The 24,349-nt window shown below is 33.7% G+C and overlaps 1 protein-coding gene across 7 annotated transcripts in view; it reads right to left on the reverse strand.

Annotated features, from left to right (window-relative positions):
- The window catches only part of Pcdh15 (protocadherin related 15), a 1,704,270-nt gene that overhangs the window by 468,888 nt on the left and 1,211,033 nt on the right, over positions 1-24,349 (reverse strand). For all 7 annotated transcript variants that reach the window (XM_074078885.1, XM_074078880.1, XM_074078883.1 and 4 more), the window contains one exon: positions 8,561-8,680. In XM_074078885.1, coding sequence (XP_073934986.1) covers positions 8,561-8,680 — 120 coding nt within the window. The remainder of the gene's footprint in view (positions 1-8,560; positions 8,681-24,349) is intronic.

Here is a 24,349-nt window from a genome sequence, read left to right on the forward strand (position 1 = left end):
ATTCACACTGACTATAGTAACATTGAGCATCATACTAAGCATGACAAATTCCTAATCCATGACTCCTGCTACACAATTTATTTCTTCATGTGATTCTTTCCCCTTAGGTGGGGACAGGACCTGTGACTTTCTTCTAATCACAGAGTAGACTATAGCTTATGTTATAAGATGTCACTCTCATGACGACATTATTTCATATGAGGCCCTGCCTTGTAACAGGCTAGTTCTAGACACTCTCCTTCCAGCCTCGATGAGCTGGACAGTCATGATGACGAAGCTCACATGATAAGAATCTCAGGGGTTGTCTCCAGGGTTTCAAGGCAACCTCCAGAAGACAAATAGAAGGAAGCAAAGCTTTGCATTTTCCAATAATAAATAAAATTTGACAAAAATCTGACTTTCCTTGGAAGTAGACTATTATCTGCCCAGGCCTCCACATGCAAAGTAATCTTACCAGCAACTTCATTCTAATCTTGTGAGAACCAAGCAGCAGGTCCAGCTGAGCTGTGCCAGGGATGTTAAGGCACAGAAATTGTGAGGAATAAATGTATGTTCTTTTAAGCCACTGTGTTTCCAATAATTTCTCATACAGAAAATAATCAATACATTGTGTTACTTCCTGAGACTTGTCTGAATGACTGAAGTTCACTGCAAACAGTGCTGGTGATTGGTTTGTATTTCATTTGTTGAATCATCAACTTAATAGTTTTATTGCAATTCTATATTTTTCTTGGACAATTGAGGAACACATAAACGTAAAAGTACCTTCACATCTATTCTATATTAGGAAGCATTACCCCTTTTTCATATATGCAGTGCAATATGTATCTCAGGGTTCAATACTTTTTCTAATTCTTCCTTTCTTATAGAGAAAACAGACAAAAATAATTCCAAATTTCTGATTACAAAGTCAGAGATGCACCAAACAATTTGACAGCAAATTGTTGCTGATTCACAGTAATGGATGGAATGAATGCATCCTCATTTTTGTCGTTAAGATTTGGAAATGCTGCTGTCATTCTTGCTATTGCAATATTAAGGAAAACCAAGATGGTTCAAAAGAAAAACTGCATAAAAATAAAATTCTGCTAAAGATATACTGAAGAAAGCTACTCATTGGGGAGCAATTTTTTTCATCCTGTATGACTAACTTCTATGCAACAAAACTGCTCCAAAATAGCCCCTATAAAATCAAGGTGAAATACAAAATAACTAGAAAAAAATATTTAGTACCTTTGGAGAGAAAACCAAAGCAGGTCTGTTCTAATAGAGTGTGTATACTTGGAAAAAAAGATGACATGATGAATCTTTTATTTTATGGACATTACCCTGATTGAAGGCTTAATTCAGCATCATGTTGACAAACTTAAAGTATAAATGAAAGTCTAGAGCCTTAGGCTGTGTATGGTGGCTCATGAGTGGTAGAGATCAGGAAATCTCAGTTAGAAGCCAGCTGTGGGCAAAATCTTAGTGAGACTCCATGAAGTGCTGTACTGCTTAAGCTACACCTTCAGTTCATTTTGCTATGGCTATTTTGCAGATGGAATCTCACAAACTATTTGTCTGGACTGGCCTTGAACTGTGATCCTCCCAATCTCAGCCTCTCAAGTAGCTAGGAGTATAGACATGAGCCACTGGTCCCCAGCAAGACACCACTTTAATAAACAAGATCATAGTAGCAGTTCATGCCCAGAATCCCAGCTACACAGGAAGCACAGATAGGAGGATCATGGTATCAGTGTGGCCTGAGCAAAAGCAAGAGGCCCTATTTGAAAAATAACTGAAGCAAAAAAGATGTGACTCAAGTCATAGAGTGCTAACTTAATAAGCTTGAGGCCCTGAGTTCCAGCCCAGTGTGCCACAAATTAATAATAGTAATTACAATAAACCTGAAGTCTTTATGGGCTGCAAACTCAGGCTACAGACTTTAGAACAACCCAAAGTGGAAAGGTCAAAATTGCACTGAAAAACTATGTCCAGACTCTAATTTGTCTCTAAACATTGTGAAGGGCAGATTACCAGCAGATCAACTAGGAAAAAAATATATATACTGAATGAAGATTTATATTCTACCGAAGAGAAATTTTTCAGCTTTAGTTCAATTCAGTTGTCTGGTAAAGTGAAAACCAAATAATAACAACAAAAATTGCACTCTTCAGAGCAATAAAATATAATCAAGATCTCTCCACAGCATAACAATCTTAATATTCAGGACAAAGTCCAAAAACTCTTGACATGATGAATAAGGAAATGTGATGGTTTTTCAAGAGGAGAGGTAATCAAGGAAGACAGGGTTGTACTAACCACACTAGGAGAATAAAGCAGCTATTATAACTCACCTCTCCTAAAATATGTAAAACACACACACACACACACACACACACACTAAATAAAAAGAAGGGAAATTATGCTTTTCAAAGTAAGAACTTTAAAAACATGCCAAATTTAGATCTAGGGAATATAATAGCAGAAATTAAAAAAAAAAAATCCCAAAACACTAGTGCCTAAGTCTAATAACAGAATTGTGATGGTAGAGAATGTTGTGACTTGTAACATAGTTCAATAGAAAGTCTCCACTTTCTAGACAAAAGGTAAAAATATACTGAAAATAATGCCACAGAACCCAATGAGCATGTGGAGGAATATCAAAATGACTAGTATTCCAGTAATTAAAGTCTTAGAGAGAGAAAAGTCAGAGAAAAAAAAAAAAAGAGTCAGAAAAGTCAGGGAAAAGACATGATGATATTAAACAAAGAATAACTGATAATTTATTTGTTTGTGAAAAACACCTAAAATTCAAGATACCTAGCAGCATTCCTCAAAAGAAAATAATGAAGAAAACTATAACTTGGCATGCAAAAGCTAAATTGCTAAGCACCCAAAATTAAATGCAAGAATCAAAAGCAGATGGAAAGAAACAACACATGGCATTCAAGAAACATAATTAAATTTCTATCTATTTCTTTTGTCAGAAACATGGATTAAAATGATGGAAAGGATTGATTAAAATACTTTGCATCGTCTTATAAGATGAGTCATATTGACTATGGTCTACAAGGATGGAGCCTACATCAGTAAGTAAAGCAACTGAGATCCAGTGGGGATAGCCTCAATGTATCTGTGGTAGAATTTACATTCCAGGTGACTTTATTGGAAACTGAGACCAGTTTTGACATATTTCTGGTTCTCAAGAGAGAATAAAATGTTAGATTTGAATATGAAATTTCATGATTTTTAGACATTGTCTCAAGCATTATTTAAAATATGTGTAACCAAATAATGTGTCTGTGAGTTGGGTGAAACTCTAGGTCAATAATATTTGTGGTCAATAATTAATAATGAAACATTAGACAGAAGAAAACAAATAAACAGATTTTTAAGCAGGACAGAGCAATCTACATTTCACGTCATTTATCATAGAGCATCAGAATAATTTGAAAGAAATTATAATTGTGGTTACTGAAGACAGGGAAGAAAAAATTTCAGGTTAAATATGTTCATTACCAATGCAATTGTGTTTTGACACAAAGAAATAAGCAGTAGAACTAATACCAACACTCCTCAAACTTTTCCAAAAAAGTGAAGGAACACTGCCTAACTCATTCTATGAAGCCAGTATTGTATTTATTCCCAAAGTGGACAAGGACACAACAACAACAACAACAAAAAAGAGAGAATTAGAGGTCATTCACCTAAATGAAGATAGATGCAAAAATCCTAAATAAGATTTTGGCAAACCAAATTCAACAGCATATCAGAAAGATCATACACTGTAGTCAAGTTGGTTTCATCCCAGGGAGGCAGGGATTATTCAACATATGCAAATTATTAAATGTAACACAGCATATTAACAGAAACAATGACAAAAACCACGATTGTCTCCATAGATTCAGGTAAAGTCTTCTATAAAATTCAACATCCCTCCATTTTAAAAGCTCTGATGAAACCAGAAGTAGAAGAAATGTTGTTCAACATAATAAAGGCTATAAATAATAAACCTACACTAAATTATGAAAAATAAAAAACATTTTCTCTAAAGTCAGGAATGAGATAAGTGTGTGCAATAGTCTCGGAATTCCTATCCAGAGCAATAAGACAGGAAGAAGAAATGAAAAAAATACAAATTGAAAAGGAAGTAGTCAAAATATCTCTATTTGTAGACAACATGATCTTATACCAAAAAGAGCCAAAAACTTCCATCAGAAGACGCCTAGACAACATAAATAGCTTTAGCAAAGTAACAGGATACAAAATCAATCTACAAAAAACAGTAGTCTTTCTACATACCAACAATGAAAAGACTGAGAGCAAATATAGGAACATAATTTCATTTATAATAGCCTCAAAAAGAAAATACCAAGGAATAAACTTAACAAAGGATGTCGATCTCTACAAGAAAAACTCTAAATCATTGAAGAAAAAAGTTGAAGACTACAGAAGATGGAAAACTCTCCCATGTTCATGGATTGGCAGAATCAACCAAGTGAAAATGGCTATACTACCAAAAGCAATGTACACGCTCAATGCAATTCCCATGAAAATTTCTGTTACATTGATCACAAAGATTGAAAAGGTAACCCTAAAGTTCATTTTGAAAAACAAAAGACCACAAATAGCCAAGTAAAACTGAGCAAAAAGAGCAAAAGTGGAGATAGCACAATAGCTAACTTCAAACTATACTACAGAGCCATAGCAATAAAAATAACATGATACTGGCACAAAAACAGAAGACCAAGGTATGAATCCACAGACCTACACCAACCTGATTTTTGACAAAGGTGTCAAGAGCATATGATGGAGAAAACACACCGTCTTTAACAAATGTTGCTGGGAAAACTGGATATCCATATGCAGAAAACTGAAATTGGACCCATGTCTGTCAACCTGTGCAAGTATCAACTCAGAGTGGATCAAGGACCTTAATATAAGACCTAAAACTTTGAAGCTGGTGCAGAAAAGAGCAGGGAATAAACTAAAACTAATTGGTATAGGCAAAGACTTCATACAACAGAACTCAAACGACTCAACAACTAAGAAAAAGGATTTAAAAATGGGACTATATCAAATTAAAAGGTTTCTGTACAGCAAAAAAAATGGTTATCACATTGAAGAGGCAGAAATGGGAGAATGGGAGAAAATTTTTGCCAATGATACAGTTGACAAGTGATTGATCACCAGAATAAACAAGGAACTCACAAAACTAATTTCCCAACATTGAATGATCCAATGAAGAAATGGGAAAAAGGACTGAACAGAGAATTTTCAAAGGAAGAAGTCCAAAGGGCTAAAAAACACATAAAGAAATAGTCAACATCTCTGTCCATAAAGGAAATGCAAATCAAAATGACATTAATTCCACCTCACTCATGTTAGAATGGCTACCATCAAGAACACAACAAATGTTGTCAAGGATGTAGAGGAAAAGGATCCCTCATGTACTGTTGGTGGGACTATAAATTATAACAACTACCATGGAAAACAGTACGAAATTTCCTCAAAAAAACAAAACTAGAACTGCCATATGATCTACCAATTTCATTCCTAGGGATATTCCTAAAGGAATGTGAATCAGGTTGCAACAAAGGTAACTACACACCCATATTTATTACAGCATTGTTCATAATAGCTAAGCTATGGAAATAGCCAAGATGCCCAACTAATGATGAAGAGATCAAGAAAATATTACAATTATATAGAATGGAGTTTCATTCACCCACAAAAAATGAAATTTTGTCATTTACAGGTAAATGGATAGAACTGGAGAACATCATCTTAAGTGAAGTTAGCCAGGTGCAAAAGGCAAAAAGTCACATCTTCTCTATCATATGTGGAATATAGGCCTAATACAAATACAGTAATATTCTGAAAAATAGGTCATGTTAAGGGAGGTCACATATAAGAAGGTGAGAGTAAAAGAAAGAAGTTAAAAAAGTGAATATGGTTGATGTACTCTGTATACAAAAAATGAATATAGAATTTGTAAACCAGTTGAAACCACCATGAAAAGTAAATTAAGAAAGAAGAAAAATACAGGAGATGAACCAAATCCAACTGTAATACATATAAGCATGGACGTTTCCCAAGGAAATTTCCCATGTAGCGATCTTAATTAACCGACCAAATATGTCATTTTTTTTCTTCTTCTTTTCTAATATAAAATTGGAGAACAGGAGGGAGAAACAGGTCCTGCCTTGGCGGGGTGGGGGGGGGGGTGGTACGAGTGGGAGGAGGAGGAGGTAGAGAAATGGTGAAGGAAGGTGAATATGGTGCAAACACTGTGTACACATGTATGTAAATGGAAAAATGATATCTGTTGGAACTATTCCAGGAATGGGGGGGTGAAGGAAAATGGGGGAGGTGGTGAATTCAAGTACAATATATTGTAAAAACTTTTGTAAATGCTACAATGTACCCACACTCAGCACAAAATTAAAAATAAAGAAAGCAAAAAAAAAAAGCAGACTATGATGGCCATATAATAAAATTATCAGTGAGATACCAGTGGTAGAAAACAAAAATTAGGTATTTCACAGATCTGGTACTAAAACTTACACAAAATTTCTAGGATGGGTAAAACTGGGTTCCCTTGGTTAATGTTTTCTTTTCGAACACACTTTTATGATGTCTTATTCTTTTGGCCCCATCAATTTGGACCAGGCCTAGAAAACTTTTTTACTTATCCCACAATGATGCTATCTGTCCTAAAATTTATTTTTCCTTCTGTAATTTTGAAACTACATGTGGCTGATTGGCTTATTCATTCTCTAGGTAGTAAAAGGCACATAATTGTGCCTGATGGAAATCCCAGAAGTCTCTGAAATGGGGAAGCATTTACAGCTCATAAGAAATTTTAGGTGAACAAAATTTCTAAAAGATAGCTCTGAGTAATCTGTATGTTCTTTCTTAAGCTTTATCTAAACCTTTAATAGTATTTTGTTAATGCAATAAATATTTCCCTAATGGATACTAACTGGCCATTCAATATTTGTTTTTCATTTACACAACTGAAGAGTAAACATGAGGAAATGATCATCATATAATGTTATTTAGAAAGATGGCACACACATGCAATTAATTATTAGTACCTAAACAACAAACACAGTGAGTGGTTAACAAATGCAGTGTGAGTTGTCTTTTCTATTTTTAAGGGAAAAGTGTTCCTCTCGTGCTTTTCTCTTCTACTGTTCCTATGATCCTTCCCAGTTCATTTCTTATATAACCCTTTACTCTTAATGTTCATATCATGTTCTCTTTGTATCCCTCTCCCCTGGCTTCATTGTCTCTGCCTTCAAACATGTTGATGTGTTCCCTTTAAGGAGGAAGCAAAAACCAAAACCAAAAAATCCCCAAACTCCGAAACCTTCTCTTTTCCTCACATTTTTCATGCTTATTTTTCAAATATTTTGAAAATTTTAACAAAGGTACCACAACTATCTCATTAGGACACACTAGAGAAAAAGTGAGTTTGTGTTTTTTTGAAATTAGACTTTACAGTTCAGAATTAGCTTTTTTATATCAGGCAAGTAACTTTACCTCTGGACCTGGTTTTCGCTCTTTAGTAACAATATGCTATTCCTCTCTGACTTGTAATGAATGAAATAAGAAGATGCATTTCTGATCCATTTCATTATCACAATACATTTGTGAAGTAGATCTACTGTGAGTCTTCACCAGTTTTCATATTCCTAATGTTGAACATAAAAGGGAAGCATGAAATGAGAAAACTCACTTAAGACATGGTTTTTAACCTGCTTTAAGGGTCCATGACAGTCTGAGAAGTTAATTCAGGGAAGAAAGAAAGGTGGATGGGCAGGCTGGACTGCCACGTTTCACTGTAATTAAAGAGTTCTGATCCTTGTCTAGTTTTGTATAATAACTCATTAGAAATAAGTCATTTCATATTCCCAAAATCAATGGGGAAAGTCTCTGGTAATTTTTTTTTAAAAGGTCTAGCCTATCACTTGAGGCTTATCTTTCACTCTACCTTTGGTTTCACTGTTGCGTTGGCTGGACTTTAAGGGCTTTTCAAAACCAGAAATATAGTAGGTATGTGTTGGCAGTGTTAGTACTAGGACATCTGCATCAGGTTGTCTTTATCATCCCCAATGACTTCTTTAAAATGCTCAGGTATCCACAAACATAATGGAAATTTAGTAAAGATAGCATATTATAATATAAATTTTATTTGTTTATTTATGACACAATCTTGCAGTATAGCCCAAGCTGGCTGCTAGCCAGATTGCAATCTTGTGATCCTCCTGTCTCAGTCTCTTGAGTGCTGAAATTACAGGTATGTACCACCATACCTAGATCTTATAAATACATTTTAAATTCTTAGCTACAATATCCTCCAAAAACTAGCTTTTGAAATAAGTATTATCATAAATATATCCATTAGCATAAATATTAACAATAATTTAATTTGGGGATCATTTCAGTAGTAGTAACATTGTTATTATAGTTCTACAAGCTAATGGAAAAATACAATAAATATCAGCTGAAACAAATGTTAATTTTATGCCTCAAGGTGAAATCCCATCACATGCAGGCATTTACATACCGGATCTTCTGGATTGTACTGAATAACATATTCTATCTGTCCATTTGGGCCATCATCTATGTCAGTAGCTCCATTGTCTCCTGAAAATCCTGTGAATACCGTGGTGCCAACTGGAGTGAGCTGAAAAGATAATAAATGAAAATACTGTCATTTCATCAGCTTCACCAAAGTGTTCCATCACAAAAAACAGGCCTGTATTGCACAAAGGAAGAGAGTAGTCAGACACCCACAAGCACAGAATGGAGGCATTTCAAAAAAATACCTACAAACCTTACATAGAAGTCCTTACAAGGTCTGAAATTTCTGACTACATGATCAATGTTTTAATAAAAAAATAGAAGAGTTCAGTGTAAAGTACATTTAGACCAATTTATATCCATTAGCATCTTTTTACCTGTGGAGAAAATGCACCTGTTGTTCTCTTTTTAAAACCTTTATGCAATCTTATAATCTTATACTGGCAAAGCCCACTATGGGACGTGGACTAGGAAGTAGTGAAGAGGTATGGTAGAGATGAACCAATATGGGTTATAATACACATATGCATGGTAACAACACTAGGATTCTCTCTGTATAGCTATCTTATCTCAAACTAGCAAAAACTAGTTTTTCTTACTATCTCTTATGTTTTCTCTTCGACAAAGTCAGAGAACAAGAGGGCAGAACCGGTTCTGCCCCAGGCAGGGAGTGGCCCAAATAATGTATAAAAATGTAAGTAAATTTAAAAATGATAAAAAACTTAAAACCTTGATGTATTAAGGTATTTATGAACTAGAATTTAATTGTATAAGGAAGTCAGTTTCTTTATTTTAAAAATAAACCATTTCAGTGAGAACCACAACGTCCAGGATGGTAATTAAATACAAGTGGAAAGTTTAGGGAAGAGAAGTTGTGAACGGAGAATGCCCTATCGAAGAAGAAAGCTGGAAGTTTCAACAGTGCTTCTGAAGTTGATTGAGGAGAAAGTCATTACATGACATGATTTTCACCATTCATTAAGACAAAAACAAGACAATGTACATGGTTTAAAAAACAATGATTTGGCATTTGGCTTCAATAGCTAGCCTTAATTTTACTAACCTCCATCAGAGAATCACAAATATGCTCTCTTACATTGAGGCCACTGAACAACATATTTTTATACCCAGAGAAATTTCTGCCATTCCTCCCTTCTATTCTCAGGCTTCAGCTGCAACCCTATTCCTTATTTAAGTTTCAACTTAATTAAGTAGAGATGAGTCAACTTGGGCTGTAACACATTTGTACATGGAAGAAATGCTAGGAATCTCTCTGTATAGCTATTCTTATCTCAACTAGCAAAAATACTTTGTCTTCCTTATTATTACTTATGTCTACTCTTCAACAAAATTAGAAATAAGGGCAGAACAGGTTCTGCCCGGAAGCAAGGGGGGGTGCGGGGAGAGAGGGAAGGGGTGGCGGGAGGGGGAAGAAATGGACCAATGTATGCACATATGAATAAATGAATAAAAAATTTAAAACAAAGATATCATTTATTCCTCTGCTTTTTCTGAATTACCTTCCCTACACCAAAAAAGAATGTAATGTCCTTTTACTTTGTGTTTGCATTTTAAATATTACTTCTGTAATTATGGTGCTATTTCAACATATAAATGCATGTTATCAATAAATCTATGTTCTGTACCTTTACAGAGTAGGTATTTTCAAATATTGGTGTAAGATTTTTAAATTATTGAATGGGATTTCTTCATAGAGTAATAGTTTAAAAGTGAAAAGAGAAAATTTCATTTACTTCTATCTTCTAGATAGGAGTTTGTTGGACTGCAGGTTTTGAAGGATAGTTTTATAATGTCATATTAGTACATCCAGTGATGTATTAGTAAATTCAAAGACATGAGGAATGAAACAGTTCTAAATTTTTCTCTAGCTTTTCAATGATTTTTTTTAAAAAAAGAACAAATGACAACATGAAAGTTCTATGTTGCCTTCAAGTATCACCAGCTCTTGTTTTCCTTCAAGATTTACATGCATTTTTCACTTTAATCTGGTACAAGTAAGTAAATAATAGGTATAATTAGATATAATTCTAATATAGCCATTTAAAATAAATCCTACCTTATATTTCCTTGATTGTCTTTAAAATAGATACTTGGTTACAAAATCCCCCAAAGACTGATATGATGTTATAGGAGAACTGACTGTATTCATTTATTTTTGCAAGTAAGGTTACTCAACAGAATAATCCAATTTCAATTATTCTCATTTCAAGATTAGAACTTACTTTGGGATACTTCTTCACTTTTTTCCAAAAGAAAGTATATATATGGGTATGTATATTCTTATTATCACTACAAATTTCAAACATAAATAGATTTTATAATAAATTTTATTAGTATATCTTTGACTGGAAGAGGAATAGGAAAAAACAGTTGTATGAAAAGAAAAATACTTCCCATTTATATAATGATATCATGTAGAGGTTATACTTGATCTCTAATTAAATTAAGTACTATTTTTAGCTCTTTTTAAAAGAAGATTTTTAGGTCCCTTGAGAATTAAATGGAAAATACTAGTGTAAAAATCATATTTCAACATCTCTCTTCATGATTTTATGTTGGTTTATAATTTCAGTTAAATGATTTTCCCCTAATTTTGAGATGTAGTGGTTTAGCTTTTAACTGTGGAAAACAGGCAGACTCAGGCAGTGTGCCAAGTTACTAACTCAGCATTTGCCCAGACCAGTGAGTTCTGTTCTTTTCAATAGGTATATATTTATCATAAACATCTAACCATAGAGTGTTACTATTCATTTCCAGTACTAAAATACACAAGCATTTACATAAAATAATGCACTTATAAAATGCAATCCTAAAATACGTTAGTAATCCACAGATTTTTTCATGATCTTCTGCTCAGATGGTAGACCTCTTCAGATGCATGTTAGGGGTTGAAATGATCAATACTGATAGAAGACGAACAACTAAGATAAAAGGAGATAAAGAACTGTACCCAAATATAGGACATCTGGTGAGATGCCAATGAAAATCTAGATGCAAAGAAACAGAACACAGTAGAAACATCAAAATGACTCTTTTAAATAATAGATTTTACCATCCTTATTAATTTGTTTTCTTTATCATCTGCTAATTGTCATTTGTCAAAAATACAATATACATTCAACTATAGTCACCATGTTGTACTTAGATCCCTTAAAAGCACAAAAAAGAAAAAAATAGGAAAATGAAATTATATTAAAATAAAAACCTTCTAAAAAGCACAAGAAACCATCAAGAGTGTAAAGAGAAAAACTACATAATAGGAGAAAATCTTTTCAAATTATATATCATATAATTGATTATTATATAAGATAAATAAGGAATTCAAATGTCTCAGTGGCAAGAGAACAAATAAACCTATTTAGAAATGGGCAAAATACCCAAGTAGACATTTACCAAATAAAGACATACAGATTTCAATAGACACATGAAAAATTTCTCAACATCACAAATTGTCAAGGAAATGCAAAAAAACTACAATGAGCTGTATGATGGCTATAATGAAAAATATAAAAGATAGCAAGTACTAGTGAGGATGTAGAGAAGAGAACATTCTTGCACACTAATAAATGAGAATGTAAATTAGTATAGTTCTTACAGAAAACTCTACTGAAGTTCTTGTAAAATATAATATAGCACCATATCATCCAGCACTCCTACTATATGTATTAAAAAGAAATGAAATCAGTATGTCAAAGACATATGTGTACTCCATTTTACTGTGGCACTATTCACAATAATCCAAATATGCAATCAATTGGTTCCCATCAACTAATAAGTAGATAAATAAATTGTGATATATACACATAATTATACATAATCTGTGACATATACACATACACACATATATATGCACATATATAAAATAGAATGCTATTTCAATATACACAATCTTGCCATTTGTAATAACATAAGTGGATCTAGAAGACAATATGTTAAGTGAAGTAAGCAAGACACAGAAATACAAGTGCCACATCCTAACATTCATATGTAGAATCAGAAGTTGATCTCACAGAAGTAAAGAATAAAATATAATTAACGTAGGCTATGGTGTTTAAGAGGATGGCATTCATGGGGAGATTGGTCAAAGGATACAAAATTACAATTAGAAAGAAGAATGAATTCAAAATCTATTATATGCAAATCAGTAGGCTTTCTTAAAAGTTAACAACCAATCTGAAAAAATCATGAAAGTAATCCCATGTACAATATCTATAAGTCATAAAATACTTTGAAATAATTTTATTCACAAGATGAAAGATCTCTAAACTGAGAACTACAAAACAGTGATGAAAGAAATTGAAAATAAATAAATGTAAATATATCCCTTGTTTGTGGGTTAAAAGAATTCTGTTAAGTGTCCATACTACCCAAAGCAATCTATAGATTAATATAATGTCCATCAAAATTCTAATTTCCTCTTTGCGGAAATAGAGAAAAATCCTAAATTTCATATAGAATCACAAAAAACCCAATCAACCTAACAATTTTCAATTAAACAGAAAAAAGCTGGAGGTATCATAAAACCTGACTTCAAAATACACTACAAAACTATAGTAATCCAAACAGCATGGTACTGGTATAGAATGCAACATGTAGCTCAATGTCACAGAATAGAGAGCTCAGTAAAAACACATGTTTGTCAACTGATTGATGGCAAATTAACAAGACCACACAACAGGAAAGGAAATGTTTGTTAAGTGTTGTTGGAAAAACTAGATATGCATTTGCAGAAAAATGAAATTAGATGCATTTAGCATTTATAAAAATCACATGAAATTTATTAAATGTAAGAACTACAGCTATAAACTATCCTGATCCATGCTTTTTCACATAGCTCATTGGACACCCTACTTCTATCAGGCGAATGTTAAAATCAGATTCAAGTATTATGAGGCAAAATTTAGGTCTATATTTCCATTGCCTGTTAAAGAACTAAGCAAATGCAGAGATGTGCTAGATCAATGTTTTTTTCTCATTCAATAAAGGTCTGATGTCCATTCTCAAATTTATATATAGGTAAAGATATTTATAAGCTGATTCAAAACATTATCTGAAAATTCATAAGTCAAAGAACAGATGAGACTTTTAAAGAACTAATTTGAAAGCCTTATTTTCCTGATTTCAAGAGTTTGTTATAAAACTACAGAAAGGAGACAATGTGGTACTGACTTGAGAGTAAGCAAAGTATCTTTCTCAGAAGCAATCCCCACAGATAGGATTACCTGAATCATAAAAAAACAACACTTCAGTGTAGTGGGAATTGAATTGCCTTTTGAGTAAATGACACTGGGTCAATTGGATGTCCCTATAGGGGAAACAATCCCATTCCAACTTTGCTACATACATCACAGTAAATTTCAGTAGACTGTAGATAGAAATGTAAATTATAAGATAATGTTTCTAGAAGAAACATACAATAATATCTTCAAAACACTACATTCAGTAAAGATTTATCCAATAGGACACACAGAGCTTAAACAATGAAAAATTGACACATTGAATGAAAGTAAGCACTGTGAAAGTACAACCACAGTATCAGTGGTGATATTTTTTGTGCATATGTTTAACAGAGAATTGATGTCCAGAAGGTATAAAAAATTCCTATCATTTGATTTAGAAAATAATGGATACTCAAATAGGAAAGTCATTTGAAAAGTGTGTAACTTAATCATGGCTAATACACATATAAGAATGCTCCTTTTCAATAAACATCAGAAAATCCTAACGAAACATTAACATAACATTTCTATATACTATCCATGCTAAAATTAATAATAGAGAAAATACCAAGTTTTGTCCAGAAGGTGGAGCAAATGGAACTCTGTTTCACTGCTGATGGGAGTCATTTACTTAAACACTTTGGAAGTTTCCTAGGCAATGACTACTATCCAGAATTATACACATCCTCTGATTCAGAATGTCCTATTAAAATTCTTTTGTATTTACCAAACAAGAGCTTGTATTTGTGCAGTAGAATGTAATGTATTCAAGAATGTATCTAAATGCAGTGGTCTGAATAAAAATAACTGAAATGTACAGCAATAATTGGATTAATTAAATATAAAATGATGGCTATCCAAATGACTGAAAGATATATTGCTGCGGTATTAGTATAGATGAATCAAAAACACAATGATAAAAGCCTGACATAAAAGCCTGATTTTGTTTATAGTAATGTCAAAATTGGCAAAATTAATAAAGGAGTGAGACATTAGGCTATGCTTTGTTAAGAGTTCAGTGTTGTGGGAGGTGTTCTTTGGAACATATGCAGCAGTTTCATGCTTACTTGTGACAACATTAGATATTTACTTTGGAAAATTCACTGAAACAAGTAACTGTGTCAGTTTATTTGTTTTGTCTGTTAAATTTCAGTAAGTGAAATTTATTATTAGGCCTCATTTAAATACAAATATTGAAATATTTGCACATGAAATGTCATGATGTTAAGAATTTTCTTCAAAATAATCGTATGGAGTAAGAATTATGAATAAAACAAGTTTATATAGAGTTAATAATTGAATTATCCACTTCCTATAAAATAAATGCAAAAAAAGTAAAAGAAAAGATCAATAACAAAAATCTACTAAACATATCACTTCAGAAAGTCCAAAATATAGAAACAATTCTAAGAAATAGTATTTGACGCAACATAGATTGTAAATTGACATCACAGTAGGGGATTATGCATAAGAACATTCTCTTTAAAACAGGCTCTGACCTTGCATAACAGAAATTAGTAAATAAAAACTAAATTGGACAAGATAGTAAAGACCACTGGTTAAACACTAGATGGTATTGCTAATGAGGATGCCTTAGGTATTTGCTTTTGGACTAGGGGTGTGGCTCAATTGGTAGAGTGTCTAACTAAGTACTTGTTTTTTATTCCATTTTCTTCATAATAAAGTTTTCAAAGAGTGTATATGTATAGAAACATAACTACCCCATATTTGGTAGGTGACAATTGTATTTTATTATTCATTCATATTAACTACATAGAATGATTTTCATTGTATTTTTTCATGATGTCTGTATCATATATAAATCATATGCATTCCTATATCATCCTCCTATACTCCACTCCCCTACCCCTGAATCCTTCCTCTTCTCGAATAGTTCCTGTTATACTTTCATGTTGTCTGCTTTTTCTTCCTAGATTTCATAAGAAAAAAAGGCAATATTTGTCACTTTAATTTGGCTTATTTTGTTTGACATAATGAACTCAGTTCCATACATTTTCCTACAAATAACCTGATTTCATTCTTCATTATGGTTGAAAAATAATCTATTTGTACATATACAATATTTTCATTATTTATTCATCTGTTGATGGTCAGCTATCAATAACATGGCTATTGTGAATAGTGACATGTTAAATATAAGTATCTAGAATTTTCTATTCTATGCCAAATTTTATTCCTGGAGTATATACCAAAGACTTCTATAACTGGTCCATATGGTGGTTCTAGTTTTAGTTATTTTAGTTTTAAAGAAACTTCATACTAATTTCCATAATGACTATCCTCATTAATATTCCAACCATGTACAAGAGTTCCTTTTTCCCCACATCCTAAGCATTATTTATCATATTTTATATTTTTGATAATTGCAATTCTGATTGGATGTGATGAAATTACAATACAGTCTCAATTTGTATTTCCTTGATGGCTAAAGATATGGAAAGCTTTTAATATACTCATTGGTAATTTTTGCCTTTTCTTTTGAGAAGCATCTGTCTACTTCATTTGCCTTTTTATTGACTAGATTGCTTTTTCTTTTGGTGTTGAAAGTTTTTTAGTTCTTCATATATCTGGATATTAATTATCTGCCAGAAATATAGTTGGCAAATTTTTCTCCAATTCTGTAAACTATTATTTCATTGGCTTTGCAAAAGCTTTTTAATTTAATACAATACCATTAGTTGATGTTTGCTTTTATTTCCTGACCTATTGGAGTTCTTTTTAGTAATTTCCTATGCCTTTATCTTAAAGTGGTTCCCCTTTATTTTCCTATAGTTATTTCAAAGTTTCAAGTTTTATATTAAAGTTCTTAATACTCAAGAAATCAAACTAAGCATACAAAGGAGATATGTGGATATTCATATTTATCATGTACATCTTGTTAAAGATGTGTTTGTTAAAAATGTACATTGTTGTCACCTTTTACAAAAATCAGATGAGTGTAACTGTGCAGATTTATTTCTGGGTCTTCTATTCTGTTCTATTGATTTCCACATTTGCTTTCGTGGCAATACCTTGCTGGTTTTGTTCGTATGGCTTGGAAGTGTAATCTGAAATCAGTTATTATAATGCCTCTAGGATTTGCAATAGCAGGTAGCAACTCTTGCCACCAATAACTCCTTAACTCTTCTTAATGACTAAACCACCAACTCTGTGATTATCATGACATATACAAATAAAGTAAATGACAGAAATCATACACCTAAGTGAACATATACAGTTGAAATATTGTTGAAATAATATTGTATTAGTAAATGTAGAGAAATAGTTGGCTTTTTTTTATACAAAAGCTCCTTAAGGATATTTTTTATTTTATTTCATTTTAATAACAATCTAGAGAATGACTCATCAGTAGAAACAATAAACAAGTTTCTGAAGCTAAACTTTGCCACCATTTCTTTACATTTTAATACATTAAATCCTCCAGAAGATCTCCATATTCCCACATCTTCTGTCTGCCCTTTCCTAGGGCAATCTCTTTATAAGAAGTAACTCCTACTTATTCATTCAATTATTCAACTGCCTAAGCTGGCCAGAAATTTTGGCAGCTCAATACCAATGAACCCTGTCTTCCTCTGCCTGATTTCATGGAGAAAAAAATGTACAGCCTATTGTGAAGTCTGGTTCTTACCCTGGTCTTACTACTTTTCTTACAAAGAAAATCCACAGAATCTCAGCAAATTCAGTATTAGAGGACATAATTATAACAAGCATGTGAAAATATAGTAGCTTTATACTCATCAAATAAATATGGTGTTGTTCACTTTGAATAAACTATTAAAAAGAATAAATGGTAGAAAGCACTCCACAAACCATTCTATTATGTTAAATGTATGCATTTGTTGATGGGTTAATGCCACTGTATCAATGTCACAGTGTACGTGTGTTATCACAATGATCAAATGCTATTTATATCTGCTGCTTACTTTTGGAGTTTCAGCTAATATACGTGCAAAGTTGATCTACTTGCATGTGCTTACTGTAACACTTAAAAAGAAAAGTATTTTTATGTAATTTATGAAGCTAATACCATTTCAGCTGGAAAACAATTGATAAAGAGAATATTAGAAAAAAATGGGTTGTAAGAGATGGGAACAAGCACTAATGGTGAAGAAAAGGCAAAAGGAGAAGAGTATTTGGTCAGGTGTGAACTCAATGAGATCTCCTTGTAGTCAAAGGTCTGACATGATCTCTATGAGGTTTTCTTGTAGCAGGATATAAAATGTATATTGAAGAAGATATATATTGATAAAATATATAAATCCAATTTGTGAAGTTGCTATAGAAGAGTAATATAAAAGGATGTTATACTAATTAATGGGATACCCACTGAAAAGTGAAGATTATAGGGAAAGATCCAAGATGGCAACTAGAATACAGAAGTAGATAGCGTGAGCTCCGTGACTCCAAAACTTCCCTAAGACACTGCAGTCACACTTGGTGAAAATAAATCACCAACAAGAATCAAAACTTCAACTCCCTAAATCCCTAGCCCCTGGAAAGCTTCTCTAAGCCACATTACACTGAAAAAACTTGTGGGCTGCCACTGCAGCCACAAATGACACTACCACAACTCCCACCACTGCTGCCACTGCCACCACCACTGTCTCCAAACCTGACTGTAAGACATTCAGCAGACCAAACAGGGCAGTTTCACATGTCATGAGGAATCCCCCCAGCCATTTCTAGGACAAACTAGCATAGCACCCTGGGCAGTCTGACCCTCCACACCCCCTAAAAACTGAACATTAAACAGCAAACTATAATCTAGCACACAGCAGAAGGTGTGGGATTGCTGAAAGTGCACTGGAGAAAGGGAGAGGGGCAAGGAGCTAATCCCAGCAGAACTATCAGTAAATAAATGCTGGCAGGAAGGCTGAAAGTGGGCAAGTAATAAGCCAGTCCCTGAAGCAGGGCAGGTAATGGATCACAAAAATCACCTTGTGAGTCAGTGAACAGCAACCAAAATTAAGCTGCCCTGCAAAATTGAAAAAGAAACAGCAAACCATCATAACACATTGATAGCAGGGGGAAATGATGGTACACTGACCCTGCCAAAGAGAAATGGGGCAGGGCAAAGAAATAAGACCACAGCACAAAAACCCCAGGAAACAATCACAGTGAAAAGCCACATCCAAAGCAGAACTACTAGTGGACTACAGACCTGATCTCCTAAACATGAGGACAGCATGCAAATTAAACTGCTTACACCTCACTAGGGGAGGAACTGACCAAGCAGCTGCAGCTGAAAGACAGAAGAACAAAAACTACTCACAAGCCAATCACCTGTCAAGACCAGGACACAGCTTCTGCTTATATGCCAACACCAGGACTGGATGCTGGAAGAGTAACTCCAGAACTTAAACCAAGACTGAAATTCTGTTGTTCTTGAACCTGGAGTTTTTTTGTTTGTTGTTTGCTCTTTGTTTGTTTGTTCATTTCTCCTGTTGATTTCTTTGGTTTTTCTTTTGTTGTTGTTAGTTTTGTTATTGTGAGTCTTCTATTTTTATTTTTATTCCTATTATCCTTTTTTTCTCTTAATATAATATCAACTTTACCATCATCATCCTGTCATTTCTGTTCTCACTTACTTCACTCTTCCTCCTTCTTCTGCGCTGAAACCCATGGATCCCCTCTCTAACAACTTGTTTTGCCCCTTCTCACCCACTCTCTTACCCCAGTCCTCACCTTACCATCCTATTCTCCCCCAAACTGACATCAGACTACCCCTCCTTCCTTCACACTCATCATCCATTGACCAACCTACAATACCAACTTTACACAGCCCCAAACCCCTGCAATCTCTAACACAAACACCCTTTTTTACAACAACAGAAATACACCCAAACACAAACAACGACCACAAAACAGCAGCCCCCACACTGATTTCCCTACTCAACCACACCACTTCCCATCTCCCCCTTTAGTGCTGCCCTATCCAACTCCCTAAATCTCTATAGCTAGCATTACAAATGTTAACCCACCCCCCAATTCCCATTGCTTATAGATATTACCACAGAGGGGTCTCTTATACAACACAAAAACTACTGGTCAGGTATAAAACCTGTAAAATAGTTAATACTGAATTAAACCCAGACCAGGGACAGAACTAGCATACCAAGTTACATAAAAACCCAAGACAGCCACAAAACAAAAATTAAATCAAAGGAAAGAAAGCAGGTGACTAAAACCACCAACTAGCCTATCAAGAACATAGTTGCACAGTATCAAGTGGAGTGATGGGAAGAAGAAAAAGAGATGGAAACCATTCTTCCCCCCAAAATAATTTAATACAGGATTCAGAGGGAAATGAAGAAAATGGATACCCAGTTCCAGACTCCCATAAAACAAAGATAAATGACACCAAAAATGCAACAATGTCCACAAAAACTGTCAAAGAAGAAATCCTGCAACTAATCACTGAGAATTTCATGGAGATGACATTAGACATGGTTAAACAAAATGTACAAGAAGCATTCAAGAAATTACAAGACACCAAAAATAAAGAATATGAGAAGACACAGAAACAAATAAATGAACTCATAGGAGCCTTAAATAAACACCAAAGGGAAACACAGAACACTATAAATGGAGACAAAGGAATTAAAGATGAAAATAGACAATATTAAAGAGGAAGTGACCCATGATATGGAAAGCCTCAGAAAAAAGAATGAAACAAAAACACAAAACACAATGGAAAGCCAATCCAACAGACTAGAGCAAGCAGAAGACAGAAACTCAGAACTTGAAGATAAAATAGAAATTAAAGGAAAACCTGAAGAATTGTTAGTCAAACAACTCAGGCCTACCAAGAACTCAATGACTCCATCAAAAGCCCAAACCTGAGAATTATGGGCATTGAAGAAGGAGATGAGGTCCAAGCAAAAGGGATTCATAATATATTCAATAAAATAATAACAGAAAACTTCCCAAATCTGGAGAAAGTTATGCCCATTCCAGTACAGGAAAAGTCAGGACACCAAACAGACTTGACCAAAACAAACTTCCTCACAACATATTGTCATTAAAACAACAAGCACAGAGAATAGAGAAAGAATATTTTGAAGGCTGTAAGATAGAAAAAAACAAATAACATACAAAGGTAAACGCATCAAAATCACAGTAGATTTCTCAATGGAAACCTTAAAAGCAAGAAGGGCATGGAGTGAGACATTCTGGACACTAAACGAAAATAACTTCAACGTTAGGATACTCTACACAGCAAAACTATCATTCAAAATAGATGGAACAATAAAAGTCTTCCAGAATAAGCAGAAACTAAAATAATATATGACCACCAAACCAACTCTACAAAAGATTCTCCAAGGAATTCCTCACACAGAAAATGAAAGCAAACAAACCCACAAGAGGACAGGCAATTATCAAACAACAGGATAATAAAAGATAAGGAATCAGAGAGTAACATTGATTCAGCTGCACAAAATCAAATCTTAAAAAACAAAAACAACTAAATGACAGGAATCACCTATACCTATCAATATTAATACTGAATGTCAATGGACATTCTCCCCCATCAAAAGACACCATTTTGCAAACCGGATAAAAAAAGAAGATCCAACAATATGAGACCCACCTCATTGACAGAAATAAATACTGGCTTAGGATGAAAGACTGGAAAAAGATTTACCAAGCTAATGGCCTAAAGCAGGCAGGAGTAGCAATACTTACCTCAAACAAAGCAGACTTAAAAGTTATGTTGATCAAATGAGATAAAGAAGGGCACTTCTTACTAATAAAAGGGGAAATACACCAAAAGTAAATAACAATTATCAACCTATATGCACCCAATGTCAATGCACCCAATTTCATCAAACACACTCTAAGGACTTAAAAGCACATATAGACTCCAATACAGTGGTATTGGGAGACTTTAATACTCCCCTATCACCAATAGATAGGTCATCCAAACAAAAAAGTCAATAAAGAAATTCTAGAACTAAATCACACCTAGGATCAAATGGACTTAGCATATGTCTACAGAATATTTCATGCAATACCAACACAATATACAGTCTGCTTAGCAGCCTATGGACCTTTCTCTAGAATTGATCATATCTTAAGACACAAAGCAAGTCTTAGCAAATATAATAAAATAGAAATAATCCCATGTATTCTATCTGATCACAATGCATTAAAACTAGAACTCTACAACAAAAACAACTGCAGAAAATATGCAAAAAATTGGAAGGTGAACAACACATTGCTTAATGATCAACAGGTCATCAATGAAATAAAAGAGGAAATTAAAAGGTTCCTGGAAGTTAATGAAAATGAAAACATGACCTACCAGAACCTATGGGACACAGCAAAGGCAGTTCTAAGAGGAAAGTTAATAGCCTTGAGTGCATATATTAAAAGGACAGAATGATCTCAAATCAATGACTTAATGCTATACCCAAAACTCCTAGAAAAACAAGAACAAGCAAACTCAAAACAAGCTGAAGGAGAGAAATAATAAAATTAAGGGCCAAAATTAATGAAATAGAGACAAAAAAAAAAATACAAAGAATGAATGAAAAAAAAAAGCTGATTCTTTTAAAAATAAATAAGATTGGCAGACCCCTGGCAAATCTGACTAAAATGAGGAGAGAAAAAAGCCAAATCAGAAAAATCAGAAATGTAAAAAGGGAGATAACAACAAACACCAAGGAAATCCAGGGAATCCTCAGAAACTACTTTGAGAAACTATATCCTAATAAATTTGAAGATCTTGAAGAAATGGACAAATTTCTGTGTACTTATGACCATCCAAAATTGAACCAAGAGAACATTGACCACTTAAATAGATTTATAATATGAAATGAAATTGAAGCAGCAATAGACTCCCAAAAAAGAAAACACCAGGATCTGATGGATTCTCTGCTGAATTCTATCAGACCTTTAAAGAAGAAATAATACCAACTCTCCTTAAGCTTTTCCATGAAATAAAAAGGGAAGGAATACTGCCTAACAGATTCTATGAAGCCAGTGCTACACTCATCCCAAAACCAGACAAAGACACATCCACAAAGGAGAACTAAAGGCCAATCTCCTTAATGAACATTGATGCAAAAATCCTCAATAAAATAATGGCACGACCAAGTTGGCTTCATTCCAGGATGCAGGGGTGGTTCAACATATGCAAATATATAAATGTAATACAACACATTAATAGAAGCAAATACAGAAACTACTTGGTCATCTCAATAGATGTAGAAAAAGCCTTTGATAAAGTTCAACATCACTTCATGATAAAAGCTCTAAAAAAAAGTAGGAACAGAAGGAATGTAAAGGCTATATACAATATTATGAAGGCTATACAGAACAAATCTATAGCCAACATCATACTTAATGGAGAAAAACTGAAACCATTTCCCCTAAAACCAGGTAGAAGACAAGGGTGTCCACTATCCCCACTCTTATTTAACATAGTACTGGAATTCCTAGGCAGAGCAATAAGGCAAAAAGAAGAAATAAAAGGAATACAAATAGGTAAAGAAACTGTCAAAGTATCCCTATTTGCAGACAACATGATCCTATACCTCAAAGACCCAAAATACTCTACCCAAAAACTCCTAGGCACCATAAACAGCTTCAGCAATGTGGCATGATACAATATCAACTTACAAAAATCATTAGCTTTTCTATACACCAATAATGAATACTTTGAGAAAGAATATATGGAAACAATTCCATTTACAATAGCTTCAAAAAAATTAAATACCTAGGAGTAAACATAACAAAGGATGTGAATGACTTCTACAAAGAGAAGTAAAAACCACTGAAGAAAGAGATTAAAGAAGATCTTCCATGCTCATGGATTGGTAGAATCAACAAAGTAAAAATGGCTATACTATCATACCTGACTTCAAATTATATTACAAAGCAAAAGCAATAAAAACAGCATGGTAGTAGCACAAAAACACATATGAAGGCCAGTGGAACAGAATACATGACCAAAACATGAATCCACACAGTTATGCCACCTTATTTTTGACCAAAGTGCCAAAACATACCATGGAAAATAGATAGTGTCTTCAACAAATGTTGCTGGAAAAAGCGATTATACACCTGCAGAAAACTGAAACTGCATCCATGGTTATCATCCTGTACTAGTATCAACTCACAATACATCAAGGAACTTAATATTAGACCGAAACTCTGAATCTACTAAAGAAAAGAGCAGGGAATACTCTGGAAGCCATAGGTATAGGCATGGACTTCCTCAATAGAACCCCAGCAGTTCAGCAACTAAGAGAAAGGATGGACAAATGCAAGTACATGAAACTAAAAAGCTTCTGCATAACCAAAGAAAAGGTTTCTAAACTGAAAAGCCACCCACAAAGTGGAAGAAAATATTTGCTAGCTATACATCAGACACAGGATGGATAGCCAAAATATACAGGGAGCTCAAAAAACTAAACTCCCCCAAAATCAATGAACCAATAAAGAAATTGGCAACTGAAATAAACACAAATTTTTCAAAAGAAGAAATTCAAATGGCCAAAAATACA

The sequence above is a fragment of the Castor canadensis genome, chromosome 7 (assembly GCF_047511655.1).
Source record: "Castor canadensis chromosome 7, mCasCan1.hap1v2, whole genome shotgun sequence".
Lineage (NCBI taxonomy): Eukaryota > Metazoa > Chordata > Mammalia > Rodentia > Castoridae > Castor > Castor canadensis.